Source organism: Eumetopias jubatus, unplaced genomic scaffold (genome assembly GCF_037043125.1).
Source record: "Eumetopias jubatus isolate StellerSeaLion01/CBP00866 unplaced genomic scaffold, mEumJub1_p1.0 scaffold_5, whole genome shotgun sequence".
Taxonomy (NCBI): Eukaryota; Metazoa; Chordata; class Mammalia; order Carnivora; family Otariidae; genus Eumetopias; species Eumetopias jubatus.
In genome coordinates, this window is record NW_028274811.1 from 79,801,839 (window position 1) to 79,815,399 (window position 13,561).

At 35.9% G+C, this 13,561-nt stretch overlaps 1 protein-coding gene across 3 annotated transcripts in view; it reads left to right on the forward strand.

Annotated features, from left to right (window-relative positions):
- The window catches only part of PAM (peptidylglycine alpha-amidating monooxygenase), a 277,506-nt gene that overhangs the window by 222,951 nt on the left and 40,994 nt on the right, over window positions 1-13,561 (forward strand). For 2 of the 3 annotated variants that reach the window (XM_088023413.1, XM_088023414.1), the window contains exon 14: window positions 183-248. In XM_088023413.1, coding sequence (XP_087879539.1) covers window positions 183-248 — 66 coding nt within the window. Of the gene's footprint in view, window positions 1-182; window positions 249-11,310; window positions 11,641-13,561 lie in introns of all 3 variants that reach the window. The other variant, XM_088023415.1, reaches the window with a different exon arrangement.

The window sequence follows — 13,561 nt, forward strand, 5'->3', positions numbered from 1 at the left end:
TTACACTGGAGTTTTTTTGTGATTTAGAGCATTTCTGCCATATAAATTCTTAATGCTGTTGTTTTTATGAAACATAAGATCCTGAAAATATTTTTATGTTGATGGTATATTTCCAGTAAACTATTTAACATTTGTGATATGTCCCACAAATTTATGCTCAGCTTTTTTGATCCTCTTTACAGAAACAGAGAACAAAGATAAGACTTCTTTATTACAGCAGCCAAAAGGAGAAGAAATGTTAGAACAGGGTATGTATGCATAGTTTTATAACTAGGCCTAAAAAAGTATTCATGTTCCAATTAGGCAACTGAATTTTAAAGTTACTGAGATATTTTAGGTCTCTTTATCAGCATCCATCCCTGTGTATTGCTGTTTTTGTATAATACATAATTCATGAGAAAATGGTCAGTTGTTGTGCTTTAGCTTTGAAAGTAAAATTCCTTGATATAATTTAGACCCATTAGGTTTTTCTGTCTTTGTTTTAGTTTTTTTAATATGCTAACTTTTGTACATAGTGCAAATATAATAATTAGAAACAATTGGTGGGCTGCTTCTGAAATCTAAAGAACTTTACCATTTAGAATCTTGTATACTTAGAATCTTGTGGGCGATGTGTTCATTGACTATATTTGGAAGAAATTAAGACTTAACCTTCATTTTGCCTCTCTTAAGTCATTCTTCTCTACCTTTAGTAAAGTAGGAGGGATTATCAACGTAGGCATTTGTAGTTTTGTGTTAAGTTGCCATCTGATGAGTTAAGAAAGCATCATTCTTCCTCTGATCTGTTTCTTTGAAGTAGTAATACTTGATTCTTTTATGTCATATATTGCATGCATTGGCACTGAAAGATTATTCTTCTCCATCCTGTTTTCTTACCAGTTGTTTCAAAGATGATACTTTGTGTTAGGCATTGGGGTATGTTATCAAGTCATTTTTGGCTAGAGGGGATATATTTTAAAACATTAGTTTAATGTTCATGCAAGCACACTTCTTATGACAACATCAAGTGTGCAGGAAATAGATAGGATTTTTCTTTTGGCGACAGGTAGAAATTTCTCACTCTTTGGATATTGTAAACCACTATTGGAAGTCTTCAAAATGTATTCTATTAGGTCTAGGTCAAAGACAATACTCTTGCATTAAGAGTATTTACAAAATTGAAGAATCCAGACTTTTTAAAGGAAGACATACACTCTGAGAGGGGATTAGGGAAAACTGTGATATAAAAGTATGTTCCATAACATTTCATTATAACAAAGTGGCCTCTAAAAGAATACCACTTTAGCTCAAAGTTGTTTCTTCTTTTCTGTTAAGTCAAAAACGGAGACGATTTTAAACTAAATAGTTTATATACTAAATGGCTCATACTAAACTACTGAATATGATTCAAAATAGCTAAATTTACCAATCTGTGTATATAACTGTAAGGAAGTCAGTAATTATAGACTACATATAGTAGTATTAACAGTGTTTGCTATAAGTGTGCTGAAATTTGATCAGACTTAAAATGAATTATTTTGATATTGAATGCACTGTTTGAAATATATGCCTTTGAAATAATTTGAGTCATCTTAGATTACATTTTGAAACACTAACATATGTGATAAAGTATAGAATGAGACCACCATTAAGTAGATGTGTCTGATAAAATGGTGAGTTTCTATGGAAACTGTGGCTGAACTCTTTTCATTTTCAAGTTATTTGAGTTGATCAAGGGAGACATTCAAACTTTTGAAAGATTAGAAAACCAGAGGTTTCATTAGCCGAAGAACATGTTAGGTTTAATCTGTTCTTTCCAAATAAGATTTAGGAGGTGTCATGTATACCTAAAAACCAAATGCTTTAAAACGCTTTCATATTTTGCCATTCATTTACCTTTTCATGTTTGATCATATATGTATATAATATTAAGAAGTTTAAATATACCCAAAGCCTTACTGGTTCTAGAGAAGAATTCTGTGGACACAAAAGAAATTATTTTCTTAGAGTTAGTGGTTTATTTTACTTATGAATAAAAATGCTGTAAAGTGATTTAACTTGGGAAAAAATATATTCTTCTGACTGAATTTTAATACTACAGAAAATAGGCTATGGCATTCATATATTGAAACTAGTGGGCCCATCAAAATGTCACCTGCTAGGTTATGTGAACACAGATAACTAACCAAAAGCCATTTCAGTGTCCAGTGTAGCCCATATATTATTCTGCAGCTCTTTGGGTACCACCAGCCTAGAATTTAAAGAGAATAGAGAAATATACCAAGTGCATATTTGTACACATAGTCTATTTGATTCGCTAATGAGATCAATGTCTCTCCTTGCAGTACACAGGGCAGATCTACTCATTACTGAGAGAGTATCCCACTCTTCTCAGAGATGTCTTTTTGCACAAAATGTATATTTGTATTAATTCCCTAGGGAGGTAAATGGGCCAGGTATCTAATAAGAGGGCTCTAATTCTTCAAATAAATTATGCCACATCTGCTGATTTTTAAGTAAGCCCTCCAGCTCAACCTTCTGCCTTATTTTGGTGCTGTGGCCAAAACAATTTATGTTCAAGTACTCTGCCAACTTGTATTGATTCTTTTAATATTTTAAGTCCCCAATAAATAAAAGCTGTGAATCATTTCAGTAGTGCTAGCCACAAGTTAAGAGACAGCATCTATGTTGGTCACACAGAGGCTGTCAAACCCCCATTGGAAATAGAAGAGTTGTGGAGTAGGAAAGAAAAGACCCCAAATGTCAGAGGACATGTACTCAAAGGCAAGTTCGGTACCCATCAGTGGCTAAATAATAGAGATAGTTCTGCCTGGATAACACAAACAATGTTGATTTTACTTCCTAGCTTAATACAGTGGAAAGCATATAGGAAGATAAAGGTCAAGATTTGTAATAAATGCCCTGTTGGAAAGAAGGAATGACTTTTATTAAGGTAGTAAAAAAGATGGAAAGTATTCATATGCTATAGGCTGAAAACAAATGTAGCTGTGTCACATTGTTTATCTAATACTCTGTTTCTCCAGGAGGAATAGAAGTTTGGGTTTTTTTTTTTTAATTCTAATTACAAAAATAGCTAGCTATTAATTTTTGGCAGAATATTAATCTTGATTGGAGGTGTTACTAGAGTTTAAAAGAAACAGTTGAGTTACATGAATCTATGTAGTGTTGCCCAGCCTGTGCTTACAAACACTCTTTACCTTCTGCAGTATCCTTATCTATTTTTGCTTCCTGAAGAACAAAATTTGGTGTTAGGAACTGTGTCTCAGACCTATCTCAAAAAATGTAATTATGAAGATACCAGAAGAGCCTCATTATATGACAGCTTTACCTGTCAGGTTGTCCTGGTTCATGCAACAAGGAGACACATTTTAATGAGGCTTTAATGAAGTCTGTGGGGCATTTTAAAACATAATGCTTATTTGACTGATTTGTCAAATAATATTCATTTAAAAAGATATGCAATTTACAGAAAAATCTGAAGAAGCAAATAAAAATCATCCATCACCCCCAGAAATATGGGTATATATGTACATATCAGTGTCAAATATATATTATATATACATTATTTTAATAATGTTTAGATCATGTGTGCATAGTTTTGTATCCTGTTTTTTAAGCACTATATTTTGAACATTTCCTCCAGCTATAAAAATTATTGGCAAGCGTGATTTTTAGTGCTTGCATAATGTGTTTATATTCCTGCCCATGCTGCTTTGAGACTAGCCTGTTTGTCTATAGGTGAGCTAATCTGTGATTGAGTTGATTATGTCTGCCTCCAAGCAGAAAAACACTAACAGATACTCACAATGAACTGAAACATTACTATCCTTTGAAACCATTGTAAGTGAAGAATACCTGTGTCTGTAGTAAGTGCAATAAGCTAAACAATAAGACTCAATTAGACATTGATTCTAAGTGGAGGAAACTCCTGGGAGACTACAGAGGTTTTCCAGAGCAGACACACAAACATATCCTTTACTTACAGTTGGCACTTTTAGGAAAGTAAAGTGTGTTTTGTAAGTGCTCTTTATTTCTTATGCATTATGATTTCATATATGTTCACTATACCAGTGACACAACCTGAGCTTTTTATCAACATTGTTTGGGTAAGGAATAGGAGCTGAAACCAAGAGGTTTACCAGCTTCAAGCAAGAATCTATGCAACTACTATTAGGAGTTCTGATTTTGAGTGTTTCTCTCCCTTATAATTCAAAGTGAAGGTGCAGTATTGAAATTTATGTTAGTTGTATTGAGAAGATTTGATGTCTTAAAAGAAAACTCATGGCAGAACTGAAAGTCAAAATCTACAATACTAGTTGTCCTTGTCATTGTACATTATGCGCTAGAGAGCATTTCTTTTGCTGCAGAAGGGGCATGTTTAGCATGTTTTATTCAGTTTGCTCCAAACCCCTCTCACTGTAGTCTTTGTGCCCTCATATAATCAATCTTTCTACTCAAAGGTCAGCATGAGTGACTATATTCCCAAGGCTGGGAGAATATGACAAAAATACAATTTGTAGAGGGAAAACACTCCGTGACCCCAGATAGTTAAAGGTCTTCAGACACCTTCTGTGAAACAGAATAATTTCACAGTGGTTTTATGCTAACAAAAATGAATTACCATTGGCATGTTTTATCAAATAAGCAGAATCAAGGGAACAAGGTTGCAAGTTAAAAAGACTAGTAGTCTACTGTAACAGCTTGTTAAAGTAACAGTTGGTAAACCATTTATGAGAGGAGTGAAGCAAAGTCTGGGCTTAATAACTAAAATTTATATTTCTTTGCTTTGTCCAAAATAGAATACTCCCTTCATTCCCTAATAAAGTACAAATGATTTAAGTAACATCTTCTTGGCTAATTCCAAGCACCCACAATGCCACTTTGCTGTTTGAAAGAGGATACAATTCTTGTTTGTGTCCCCATTTGCTAAAAAGTTATCAGTTTGTTATGATTTATGAGCAGCTCACAAGTCTTTATATATTGAACTCATCTATCAAACACAGTTCTAAATACCCCCCAAGGCTCTGGGAAGCTGAGTGGATGCTGTTTTGAATTGGTTTCCTAATAGCAGAGTAGGCAGATGAGAATGATCATTTATCACACAGTTGTGCTTTCTGATAAACATCTGTACGCATGGTAGTTGCAAAACCCATCATCTGCTAACTTCTCCTTTTTTATATTTGTCTCATTTTCTTAAGAAAAGGGGGGGCATTTTGATTGTTCAAATCAGTAAAAGAAGAAAATAATAAAGTTTACTTCATTTGCAATCCTTGAGCTGGTCATCATGATCATGTTTTATTTCAGGAAGGCTAGTAGGATAAATGTTAGTGATAAGTCAACAGTTAATAAACCGAATCAACTAACCAGAAGGGAAAATCAAATATGACTGGGTTATAAACCAAAATATTAAAATCTGAGAAGAAACGCTTTTATTTTTCCATTCCTCATATCTCTCTCATTAATCAGTTATGTTCCATGCTGCAGTCTCATTAGCCTGGTTACTTGGCATATTTTGTCAGTGGCTAAACTGCTGATGAACATTCTGTTTACTTTCCATGTACCATAGAAATCACAGAGCAATAACAAAAGTTGTTTGTTTTAGGTAATAAAGTCCTAGTGACGCGTGTGGGAAATGGGACTTCATATTCTGAAGATTACCAAAGTGTTCCTGATCATTTTTTTAAATGCCTCCACAATTAAGATTTTTACACTGTCTAAAAGTAGAGATACTTATTTTTTTATTCAATAATTTTAAAACATTTTATTTAAAAAAAAACAAACTCATGGGGTGATTTTTCAACATATGTTTCTCTTTCAGTTTATCTCACCATATTCCGGAAAGTAAACCAAAGAAATTTTCATGTTGATGGCAGGGAATAGTGAATGGTCCCTACTAAATAGAAAAATGCCCATTGAGTCATGAAGTAGTTAATGCAAGCACACAACTTAACGAATTGGGAGTTTAACTGGTAGTGTTTTAGATTTTCTCCTACTATGCTGTGTTCTTTTTCCTGACACATTAGCTGCTACCACAGTTATGTTTTCCAAATCCAGACCCACTCAGCCAAATTGCTTTAAAGAACTAGAACATTTCTGCATTTTGTAAGATAAAAGTCAAAGTTTGAGTGAGGAAAAAAAGAAACGGACTCACTGCAGCCTAAAATCATCAAAGAAATATTTTTATTTCTGTTGATGGCAGAAGCAAAGGGTGACGTTTTTAACAAATTATTATTCATTTCAGATTAATTTACTGAGTATCTGCTGTGATAGGTATAGTACTAATCACTGGAAATATGACAGTGGGTAAGAAATGAGCCGGTTTTTTTTCATATAAAATCACATTTATCCCTTTTCACCTGCCCCTTCCCAGATAATTTAAATGTACAAAAAAATTTTTAAGAAAATCTTACAGAATTTGATCATCCGTGTAAGGTATATTGCTGGGGGAAGTGAAAACTATTGAAGAGACAGATACTACTTTTTCAGACCAAAGGAAGCCAGTCATTATTCTTTAGGCCATTTTTGTGCAAATCACTATCATAGATAGATATTGACTAGTTTATAAGCATCTTATATTATAGTATGAAGAAGACAGGCCAGGAAAGAACAAAAAGAAACTTGCTCTGTTAAAGAGGACAACCAGCACCTGGGCTCAGAAGAGTTAAATAGAAGAAAAAAATTAAATATAGTAAGATTGTCAAGTCCGAGGTAAATTCACAGGAAAGGGTTTATTGGCCATTATAGAAAAAAAAGGGGGGGGAACCTGGATCCAGTATAGTGATAAGTTAGAAGGTGGGCCCCTCATTCAGGTTGCTCCTTCAAATCCCAGTTCAGCTTCCTCCCAGATATGCAGGTTCGTCCTTCACCATTCATTTCCTCATCTAAAATGAGGACAAGGAGTATTTTATAGATATTAAATGTGTTAAATTGTATAAAGCAACTCAGCAAAGTAACTGGGTAATGCTAGGCTCACAAACACTGTTAGCTATTGCTATTGTTACCATGTGTAGTTTATAAAGTAGCTGTGATCTGTTACCTCTGCCAGCAATAGGTGGGGCAACTGTATATCCCAGTTTTCCAGGACTGTCCTAGTTCATGCCTGGTATAAATATTAACAACACCCTTTTTCTTCTCCAATTTGTCCCAGTTTGGGAACTAAATTACATGGTCATTTTAGCAGTGGGAGCCAGAATAAAATTAGGGAATAGCATTGTGAAATACGTATGTTGAAAGAGCTAAGAGAAAGGTGGGGTATAACCAAGGGGTGTCCAGGGGTCATGGGCTGCCATCACAGGTCAGCTCCACGGAGGCAAAGCCGCTTAAATACCGTTACGGACAGACTTTGACCTTGAAGGCAGGGATGAAAATCAGTTCTGAGGGAAGAGGGGAGGAGAATTTCAGCATGCCAATCAGATGATAAGAATCCCAAATGAGTCCTGGTGGTAGGGAGGGAAAAAATGACGTTGATATATCAGCATTGATGAATCAGTGGACTTTGTGATTCACTGGTGACAGAGGGACAAATCCAGTTTTCCGGATTGATTGACCCAAAACATATTTCATCATCAAGAGAGATACTATAAAAAAGGTGAAGTATGGGGAGAAGATTAAGAGCTCAATTTTAGACATGTCAAGTTCAAAATTCCTATGAAACAGACATCCAGGTGGAAATTTCCAGAGGGTGGTTTTGTATATCAATTTGGTACGAGGAGAGCTCCAGATATGAGGGTCATTTGTCTGGAGGCAGCAGCTAAGCCTGGTGAATGGCTGATATTTCTTAGTAGGAAGAGGCCTTCACCAGGGGGAAGAAAGGATTCCAGGGAAAGACCTTAGAAAACACCAACATTTTCATATGTTGGGCAGAAGAATAAGAGAAAGCAAAGAAAACAGGTGGAGAAGATCTGGAAAGAACATTATAAGGAGAGAGTTTCGGAAGGAACCAGTGGGTCAAGATGCAGGGTCTCTTGGCTTTGGCAACTAGGAGCTCTTGAGCAACTCATGAAGAAGTCATACAGGGTGAGAAGGAAGATGTGGAAGCAGATGCCTTTGGCTTTGGAAAGAAAAGGGGATATGAGGAGGGGTGAAGTAGCCTTGCACTGTCCGATGTGGCATTCAGTAGCCACATGTAGCTATTTAAATTTGGATATAAATTAATTAAAAACAATAAAATTTAAATTTAAATTCCTCAGTCACTTTAGCCCCATTACAAGTTCTCCCTAGCCCCATGTGTGTAGTGGCTTTCATGTTGGGCACAGGTATAAGGCTGTTCCCATCAGCCCAGAGAGCACCGTTAGACGGTGCTGGAACTTGTTAAAGGACAAGGGAAGGCAGAAAAGTTTGAAAGACATACTATGTCGGGGGAGGGTCTCTCCTGCCTCCTTGACCGCTCAAGATAAATGCAGAGTGACTGTGCTTTTAACCTGAGTCAAGTCTTTGGCAAAGAAGCTGTATTGGAAAAGAGAAGAGAAGGGGAGGGGAGGGAAAGAGAAGAGGAAGCACATAGCAAAGGCTCTAGGAGGGCTAGCCTCCAGAACACTGGGGTAGGGATAGTTCTTTCTCCAAAAACAGACTAAAAAGACAGAGACAGAAAAAGTGCAAATACAACTTCCTTTGCACAGCTAGGAAGCAAGTCACTACATCAGCCATAGTGACTTGGTGAGAAAATAGAGGGCTATAAAGTTAAAAGGGCTTTTTTTTTTTTTCCATTATGAAAATCCCCATACTTGAATATGAGATAAGAAGTGATTTTTTTTTTTTTAATTTTAGGTAAACAACAGATTGAAACAGATGCCTGTGCATGTTGCAACTAGAGTTTATGTCTTTTTTGCTGGTAATTATAATAGCTACAATTCAGTGATACCTACTTTATGGTATACACTGGACTGGGCCTTTTACGTTAACTTCTTGAAATCTACAAAATAATTGTGAAAGGTAGTAAGTCATTCATTATCTTTATAATGTTAAGTAACTTGCTTAAAGACACAAAATAGCCACTAAGCATCAGGGTTGGATTCAGACACGGGTGTGAAATACACACCAACACTGGGCAGTAACAATCCAGGGAAGGACCTGAGTACTGCTGGGGCACAGACCAATCGGACGGTCAAGGAAGGCTTCTTGGACGTGAAACCTAAGTAAGATCTGAAGGCTTTGGAGCTAGTTGGTTACTGGGGATAGCGTGTCGCTGGAAGAAGAAACATCTTGGAGTTGACATTCAGGGAAGGGGAAGCCATATGGCTGTACCATAAACTGAGAAGAAAAAAGGGAATATTGAGAAATGAAACTGGGGTAAAGACCACACAACTTCCTCTGTTTATTTTCTCATCCATCCATTGCACTCAAGGTTAGATATATATGGCTCAGAAAAACACTTAACATTTTAGGATTCCATATATCCAGTACCCCGGTTTGTGCCTAAGGATGTAGGAGATAGCCATCTAGTGGTCTCTCTCTCTCACACACATGTAATCTCTATAAATGAGATGCAGCTCTGAAGCTTTGTTTTCTTAAGGCCAGGGCAACCTGTGTGTAGCCAAGCCCATTAATTACATTGCTAAAGTTTTGTTTTCCTAACCCAGTGATAATTGTAAATGACAATTTCAAAGGAACCGGAGCACTCTGCATTTGCTATTTCATCACGGCTTTTAGATTTTTACGGACACACCTGAGTAACTGCATAGTTGCAAGTCTACGTTCCTCCATCAATATTAGCCTACTGACATGGATTCAAGTTTTAAAATGCTAATTTTTGTCTGTCCCTGAAATAATCTTGCGTCTTATTTTCTATATAAATGTTTCATCGCACAACAGCACATTAAACTATTTATGTTTAGTGTGGAGGGCAGGAGAATTTAGCAGTAATTGATTAATTTCTTTTCTGTGAGGCAAAATGCCACCGTGGCCTAACAGATTTGGTTGAGTTGTAATTTGCTTTGTTCATTTTACTGAGATTGGCCCTATTATTTGGTAATTATTTTTTGATTGAAGATTTCACCTGGGATAAGCAGCTTTCATGGGCAAGAATTGAAAACCTACTTTGAATCATTAAACCAAGACTATTTGTAAACATGACAGGATCTCTTAGCATCATTTTGGAGAGACTTCATATCGCCTTGCACCAGTTTGTAAAATAATATATTCTTTAGTGGAATGTACCACAGCTAAACCAGTTATCATTTTCACTTCCTACTGGTCATAAAAAAAGATTTTATAAATATTAACTGATCATACTATAAATGTAATTAAAACTTAAGCAATAAGACTCCACAGTCATAACCAATTTCATTAGCAACACTTAGAATAGGGTGAGGAAAAAGAAGAAATGAGTGTTTGTTACCTTTGGGTTTGACTTAGGAAAGCAGATATATGTTTCTATTGGGCACATAAACATGTTTTCCGTTCACATAGTTGATGTAAATGGATTTAAAGCCACAGATGTAAATGATGAGGATTAAAATGCTTCGTGAACTTTTCATGGTCATATCTTATATCTGTCATAATGCTTTATAAATAATTTATTGTCATGGAATTAGGTTATCATAGCCAAGTTTACTTTTTAGTATAGAATGACATGAAGTATATTTTACTGATGAAACATTCCAATGATATTAGTTTATTAAATTTTTTTCTTTTGTTTGAAAGTGATTTAAAGTATTGTTTTCTAGCAAAATTATTTTTCTGGAATTCGTTCTTTTCTTGTTTAAAATGAACAACTGGAGCTACTTACAGTAGCACTGCCAACAATATAATAATAATAAAACTTTGGTTTTCCAGTTTCCAAAGAGATGCATATGTGTTAGATTTCTTGTGTTTCATAGCATATGCTGAAAAATACACATTTAATTTCTTGTATCTTATCCTCTAATAGGCTTTGAAAGACAACTTCAAAGGGTTTTCCTTGAAGATAGCTGCTTTCTGATGTAGCTGTTGATAATATTTTTAGAAATCTGATGAACTCTAACTTCCAAATCAATCCAGCTATACTGTGAAAACCATTTATTGAAACATGCCATGCAATCACATATGCATCGTTTTGTTTCCACTAATATGCAAATAGAGGTTATCTGGTGTTACTGGCTCCGGAGATAACAGAATAAATATGTGGTATATAAAATGAAATGTGAAGCATATTATTCTTTTTTCATTGTTCTGGAAAATTATCTTTTCCCCCTCATGCTTGAACATCTGAGAGCAGCCTTCTCTCTCACTTACTATGACGAATCAGGAGATGGTATTCTTTAGGCACAAAATCTTGTAAATTTTGCAATCTTACCAACCCTCTGCCCCTTATCTCTTCTCTTTTTTCCACAGGTGATTTCTATTCACTACTTTCCAAGCTGCTAGGAGAAAGGGAAGATGTTGTTCATGTGCATAAATATAATCCTACAGAAAAGGCAGAATCAGAATCAGAATCAGACCTGGTAGCTGAGATTGCAAACGTAGTCCAAAAGAAGGATCTTGGTGGATCCGATACCAGAGAGAGTGCAGAGCATGAGGAGAGGGGCAATGCTATTCTTGTCAGAGACAGAATTCACAAATTCCACAGACTAGAGTCTACTTTGAGGCCAGCAGAAAGCAGAGTTTTGTCATTTCAGCAGCCCCTACCTGGTGAAGGCACCTGGGAACCAGAACACACAGGAGGTGCGTTTAGGGCTTCTTTGAAAGAACAAACTATGAAATGCTACCATCCACATTAGCAAAATCTGAAGGGAATAAAAATACATGGGTGAAAAAACTTACCCATCAAAAGAACTTATCAGAAAAAAAAAAACAAAAAAAAATTACTCAGATCTGGGTTATCAGATATCACCTTTGTTTGAGTTTTTTTGTTTGTTGTTTTGGCCCGATACCACATAAATTCCGTTTCCATTCAGTCGATGAGCCAAAATTACCAGGGCCAAAAATATCTAGATCACGTTGGGGAGGGTGGCACATGAAATTCAGAGTAACAAATTCTTACCACATCGGTATTCTCTATTCTGCTCGATGGAAAGAAATGGAAAATTCAGCACATGATATGCAAAGTTTCAGTGTATGAAATGCTTATATGCTGCCTTCTTTTAAGGTAATTAAGTTCCTTGCAAAGGAATCTTATACTTCCAACATTCTCTTCCAATTGATTTGCAAAATACAACCATTTTTATGACTTTGTTTTCTTAAGTTCCATTATCAATTACTGTCTTAATTGGAAAATTGAGTAGTTATTTCTGAGGGGACCTCCAGCAAGTTAGAAACTTGGAGATTTTTCTTTATTTCTAACTAGGACTGGCTTCCACATTTAGAGGACAATACCTTATTCCCTTCAGGTTTCTGTGCCAGCAAGCTATGGATGTCTCATCTTCGTCTTTCACTGTGCTGTGGTCTCTGTCATATTGATTGTGTTTCATGTTACTTGCTAATGTGGAAAGCCAGGTAATACAGCATGTGGAGATAATCTCTGAAAAAGTAACGGACATGGGTGCATGGCAGCCATCCACGCGTGGCCTGGAATGGCGCCGGCTGCCAGCTTGGTGTTTTCAAATACAGCTTTGCAGGAAGCCATGTTAGTCAACACCCAGCTGATTTTTATTTATAATTGAAAAAAATTCGCATGAGGTGCCTTTTGCTCACACAGAAGTTTCAAGCACTGTCTGTTGGGACTGATCGAATAGTTTCAATGGGATATTAACTGGGACCCAGATTTTTGTGTCTTGATATTTAAATAGGATCAGCCCTGCTCTGACTCCTTCTAAATTTATCTAATGAAACTATTTCTCAAGAGGGGGTACCCAAATTGCATTGCATCAGAATCACGTACGGTGCTTATGAAAAATCTAGACTCCTGAATCCTATCAGAGAACAACCGAATTGACATTTCTGAGTGTGGTGCCTAGAAAATCTGCAGTTTATCATGCCCCTATCCATTCCACAGAGAGACTTGAGTGTCTTTCTGAACCTCTATATGAAGGACAGTACATGGTAACTCATACAACCCGAAAATATAAAAGGCAGAAGGGCCTTTTTGGTGAGAATACAATTCTGTTCAAGTGTGAAGTGTTAGAGTTGCAGCATACTTCATTCCATGACTTTTCTCTGGCACTCCTGAATTTGAAATAATATGGCAGTTATTTATAGGTATCATAAGTGTCCATCTAAAAATCATAGTTTGACTTAAGGCACTGTATTCCTAAAACCTGTTTAGCTTTTCTAAGAAAGAAATATTTAAAATACCCCCAATACATTTACTTGCTAGATCTCATACCTCACAGGGTGGTCAAAATGGCAGTGCCCAGGGAGAAAATGTTTCTGCAGGATCTGGGTCAGGAAATTTCCTTTCATTTTAAATATGTGGGTAAATGTCACTGAATTAAATAAAACAATGAGTCACAGAAACATACAGCACAAATCCTAATTATAGAAAGGAAATGTGCATGTATTTCCTTTCTGAAATGATTTATTTTAGTGTTACTTCACTACTCTGATTCAAAAACTTTTTTAAACATTAAATTCAAAATAGCAAAACTTGTTTTTAGGTAAGCTATTTCTGAAGGCCTTTTTCTTTTCAATTTTCTTTCACTGTTTA